We start from the raw sequence: 5,398 nt of genomic DNA on the forward strand, positions 1-5,398 counted from the left end.
GGACTGATTGATCTGCTAGGGCAGAAAGTATTCCTGGTTTGAATTTCTAACTAGTCAGGGTGGCTATAGCCTACTAAGATTCTGAGAATCTTCCTCACTAGCGAAAAAAAGTACAGACAAAGGGAAACCTACCGACACGATCGATATGCTTTCGATCGTGTCCGGGGTCAAAGCACCTTCGACGTTCTTCGCACGAGACTTCCGAACCAACTTGTTCGTGGACATCTGCACGAAAATGGGCCATCGACGTTACTGTAATCGCTCAGGCATTTGCATCGCGAATACTAAGAACGTCGTCGATCTTCCTTTAATGATTAGAAACGTATCATGCAATTCTAGCTGACTGTGTTGTTACATTATATCAATAAAGAATTGGAGAGAACCACTTAGTAACGTGTACCGTTGATTAAAGCGAAGTTCAGATTTAACCAAATTCCAGAATGATTTAGTAAATTCAGATATCAAAGAGGTATTCCACTACAGTAACGAAATTTATTTATATAACTGAGTGGACTTTAATTAGAAGCACATTGTATAGCAACGCACTTAATTATCTTATTGGTATGAAGACCGTGTTGTTACTATGAACTCACCTGAGGCGTCTGTATATTTTTGTTCTTGTCGACGATGGGAATGTTATCAAGCGGTTGCCTGAACCCAATATTCTTGTTTTTGTTGTCCAACTTCTTTTTATTATTGTTAGACGTGCTGAATCGTTTCCACGAGAGCGCGTTTATGAACAACGAGTGTTTCTTCAGATTTTTCTCGAGGGCGTTCTTTTCTGAGATGATCCTCGCGTTATCGTTGTTGTTCAGGTTGATGTTGTTGTTCTGCAATGAGTTATTGTTCGTAGGGGGATGATTCGTGGGAGCCACCGCGACGAGGCCGCTCTTGTTCTCGCGATTCTTCGCGTTGTTCAATTGTTCATAGTTGAAATTGTTCAACGTAAAGTCGGTGGGGTGTTGGTGACCCGTTGGCGGGTACACGGACTCGCGCCTGTCACGCGGGCTGAACGACAGCACGGTACCCATGCTGCTGGTTCTCGTTTCCTGTTGCTGTTGTTGTTGCGAGGGTGCCTGGGGCTGTTGTTGCGATTGCTGCTGCTGCAACGACGACTGCTGCGTCTGCGTCGCTTGGTGACTGGGTTGGCGGCTCAAGTGTTGGCCCTCGCGTTGAGGTCCGGGATTCTGGCTTGGAGGCCCCGGGTTAGAAAAATCAGCAGGGCTCGTTGACTGACTATCCGTAGTGCGCCGCCCGGAGGTCGGCGATCCCGGGTTCGGATCCTGTTGACCTGCTCTCGGAACTCGTTGAGTAGGGCTTCGGTTGTGATTTCCGGGGTTCTGGCTCGGGGGACCCGGATTAGCCGAACCAGCAGGGCTCGTTGACCGGCTATCCGTATTGTGCCGCCCGAGGGCCCGCGATGCTGGATTCTGATCCTGTTGGTGTGTTCTCGGAACTCGTTGAACAGTGTTTCGGTTGTGATTTCCGGGGTTATGAGCCGGATTGTCCCTATACTGTGGAATTGGCGAGGCCTCCGGGTTCTCGGCGGTTCCGGGATTATGAGTCTCCTGGTCCGGGTTCTGGACCTGGTGACCCGGGTTATGGGTCTGTTGACCCGGGTTCTGGACCTGCTGACCTGGGTTGTGGGTCTGCTGACCTGGGTTCTGGACCTGGTAACCCGGGTTATGAGTCTGTTGACCCGGGTTCTGGGCCTGGTGAGCCGGGTTGTGGGTCTGCTGACCTGAGTTCTGGACCTGGTGACCCGGGTTATGGGTCTGTTGACCGGAATCGTGGGACTGCTGAGACGTAGTGGGCGGAGGTCTCGGAGGTCTGAGAGTGGTAACACGATGCGGGGGTGGCGGGGGTGCTCGAGGAACCGAGGACTCCCTCGAGGGTCCCGTCAGCGGGGTCGCATCCCCTGGCTCGATGGCCTCCTCCACGACGGGACCCACCACCTCGCTCAGCCGACCTCCCAGCCTGCTGACTTCTACCTGCGACCTGTTCGACCCTTTACTTCCCCCTTTATGTTCTCTCTCTTTTAAATTTTCTTCCGGTGTTCTCTACCGCCTACTCCTCTTCTATTTCTTCTCTACCGTCACTCGAACGTCAACGCGCACCCTTCCTCTCCGAGGAAAACGTAATACGTAACGGGGTGTAAGCGCGATCGATAAACCAACAAGTTCACCAAAAAAATCCTTTCGCTCGGCGCACACTCTTTTCCCGTTCGGTTCGCGGGTCCGCGAGATACTTCACTCCTCGATCGTCACGAGGGAAAATGTCGTCGATGCGTGGAGAAGATGTCGGTCGCGACGTGCAAAATGGCGAGCGATCGATGCCTCGGCGCCCTCCGCCTCTCGGAGGGAGGATCGACCAGATGAACGAAAACCTCACGCGTATTCGCCTAAACGCGCTTAGGGTGCCTTTCTTCCCTCTCGCGAACAAGGGGGTGCACACTCGACGCACTCTCCGCACTTCAAAAACCCACTTCCCTTCGTTCCACGCGCGGCCCTCGTGGATTGGACGAATCTATCCTGTCCGATCTGAAGCCAACCGTGAACAACAATCAACCCACCAGCGAATCCGCTATTCGTCACCCTCGGATCATCTGTTTATCGAAACTCGATCACTTCTGAAGATCCTGTACTCAAGTCCTCTCTTCCTTTAACTGAACGTTCGTTAAGTGTCACGATCGTCGATGGTTGCACACGCTCGCGAAACACGATTAACGTCAAACAACGTGCGTGCTGTCAGAGCTGGAGTTGGAAAGGAAACAGTGTCGCGACGGGCTCCGGTTCGTGTCTGCTGCACCCGTGTTTCGCCGACGTCGCCGTCGCCGTCCTCGTCCTCGTCGTCGACGTCGCTCCGTTCGTATCGCTCGTTCGCCGCCAGTCACTCGGCGACCAACCAACTCTAAGCTCGCCCCATCCCCGTTATCGTTGCGCGCGCAGTCGTTCGATAAACGCGCTACGTCGATTCCGCCGAGGGTGGAAAGACGAAGAAACCCGCGAACGAGGGAAGTGCCACCAAGAAGGATGGAGAGAATACACGGAGGGCTCCCTCCTTCGTAGGGCGAAGAACGGACCCGCGAACCTGAAACCTGAAAGAGATGAGGCTAGCCAGCCACGCTGCACACGCCCAAACCTTTCTTTCGTTATCGTCGGCGCCACGCACACCTCCTTGCGAATTCACGTCCCCTTTCCCCTGACCTCGCTCCAGCAACCCCGAAGCAACCCTCGCGCGAATGTTTGGCCGGAAGCGACCGCGAGACCTGAACGTAGGTCGAGATTCTAGCTCGCGAGTAGGGGTTGCGTCCCGCTATGCGGTTTTTGACTCGGCCACCCTCGCCTACGAAATATCTCTCTTCTAGCCTCGCTTCTTATTTGGTCAAGCGTCTTGAAAGTAGGTTGGAACTGCACTGATCGATGTTTGGCCTAGCAGAATCACGCTAATAATATTTTCCGAGAAATCGATACTATCCGTTTACCAATTTGATACTTATCGATGCACATTTATCATAAATTATTGACGACGATGAGAGTATTTCGTCTAAAAATGTTGACCTTTGTCTAAACTTGATTAACTACGTCCATTCGACGTTGCCAATAATCCAGTTTAACAGTTGGACTTCTTATCAGAAAGTAAATACTATATTTTATCTGTTCAGAGCTCGGAATCATGCTCAATGTTCTCTCCAGAAACAACGGTATATTCAATCTGTTTCAAGTGTATTCAGGTACACTGTCAGGAATCGTACGCGAGACAATATCTCTTGAATGCATTATGTCTCCTCCGAAGTGACAATTCACGACAGCTTAATAATTCCACGAACATGTACAGGTATGAAGCATGAAAACTCCGTTGTTCCAAGAAGCACAATATCAGCGTTATTTTACACTGGGAAACTACACTGGTCAAGAGACAACTATAAATTTGATACATGTACACTTGTAAATGTTATATACCAAAAATTATAACAAAATGGAGATGTAGGAAATATGAAGAATTCATGATTTAAATAAAAATTCATCAAATAATCCAATTCCATACAATTCATCCCTTCATCCAATGCCATCGAAATTCCGCTAAAACTGTTGTCAATTACTAAGTAAATAATATCACAATTTTCCTGGATTCGTGGAAACACGATTCCGCGAATTTCACGTGCTTTGATTAGCACTTTTTAATTAACGCATTCTTGGAGCCCGGAGTTCCTCGTAACTTCAATTCTGCACGAGAATAATCGACACGTGGATGATGTATATAGTCCTCAAATCCTCGTTTAATACTATTATTTTCAGATAAAACATGATTATCAAGCCTTGTGTGGGTAGCTTGACGATTAAAGCTTGTCAGCTAAGGTGAAAAACGATCGGGGTTAGTTCTATCGATTAACGACGCACTAATTAACGTTTCATTTAACAATCAGGTGAATTGTCTCTGGCTATAGGAGAAGGTAGCATTTTTTAATGGATTAATGGAAAAATTAAGGCCAAATTCTGTGATCAAACATTACACGTATAATTGTATATAATAAAACAAATGCGAACAGAATATCAATTACAGCTTACATGTATTCTTTCCTAACGTCTTCTATCAGAAATATATACTATTTTCTATATTCCTGTCAATCGTTCGAAAATATTATTAAAAATAGAATATGTATTATATTTTGGTATCCGATTATGGAAAATATAAGGAAATACCGAGGAATCGATGAGACATTCACGGAGCTCAGCTGTGAAATGCATCGCGTTCGTGACCGGTCGTCGAGAAGAGAATAGAAAGGTAGAAGGTCTTATTAAAAGATGAATCCATAGAGACACGATGCCAGGAACGCGTATTGATCTCTCCGGAGCACGTTTAAAGGCACCTTCGACGCGGGGCAAGTTATTTCGGTTTCACTCGTATCGAAAGATTTCTTTTTGATGGATTATTTAATCGCTTCTTCGTTCACGAAATCTCGTTCCACTTTTCCTTCAAAGCTCAGACGAAACTATTACAAGGTTGTTGGCTTCGGAGGTCGAAATTTGAACGGGGCTCGCGATTCTTACCAGGTCGACGCGTTAAAGATGCACGCGCTTCTTCAAGCCTTGGATAGTTTCGTGGCACACGCTCATACCGTTAATCCAACACGCGTTCATCATTCAGGAAGTTCTCCGCGGTATTAAAGCGAGCGTGTCGTTCCGCGTCTCGAGCACTGCGGACGATTGCTCGAAATGGGAAATAAAATAACTTGGCATCACGAGAAAGTACATTTTTCATTACTGAGATACATATTCTTCATTAATAATTACAAGAAAATCTAGCTACAGATTGCTAATGAATTTAGAATACTACGTATCCATTCAAATGATATGCAAATTTTTGTACGAAGTATTCATTCGACATAAAATGCATT

At 47.4% G+C, this 5,398-nt stretch overlaps 1 protein-coding gene across 1 annotated transcript in view; it reads right to left on the reverse strand.

The window, feature by feature from the left end:
- Positions 1–2,883, reverse strand: part of Cdk5alpha (Cdk5 activator-like protein) — a 15,995-nt gene extending 13,112 nt beyond the window's left edge. Inside the window, exon 1 of the mRNA XM_018030634.2 lies at positions 594–2,883. Within this exon, the coding sequence (XP_017886123.1) occupies positions 594–1,031 (438 nt within the window). The 5' untranslated portion in view covers positions 1,032–2,883. The remainder of the gene's footprint in view (positions 1–593) is intronic.
- Between the last annotated feature and the right edge of the window lie 2,515 nt (positions 2,884–5,398).

Source organism: Ceratina calcarata, unplaced genomic scaffold (genome assembly GCF_001652005.2).
Source record: "Ceratina calcarata isolate Rehan_Ccalc_2016 unplaced genomic scaffold, ASM165200v1 scaffold53, whole genome shotgun sequence".
Taxonomy (NCBI): Eukaryota; Metazoa; Arthropoda; class Insecta; order Hymenoptera; family Apidae; genus Ceratina; species Ceratina calcarata.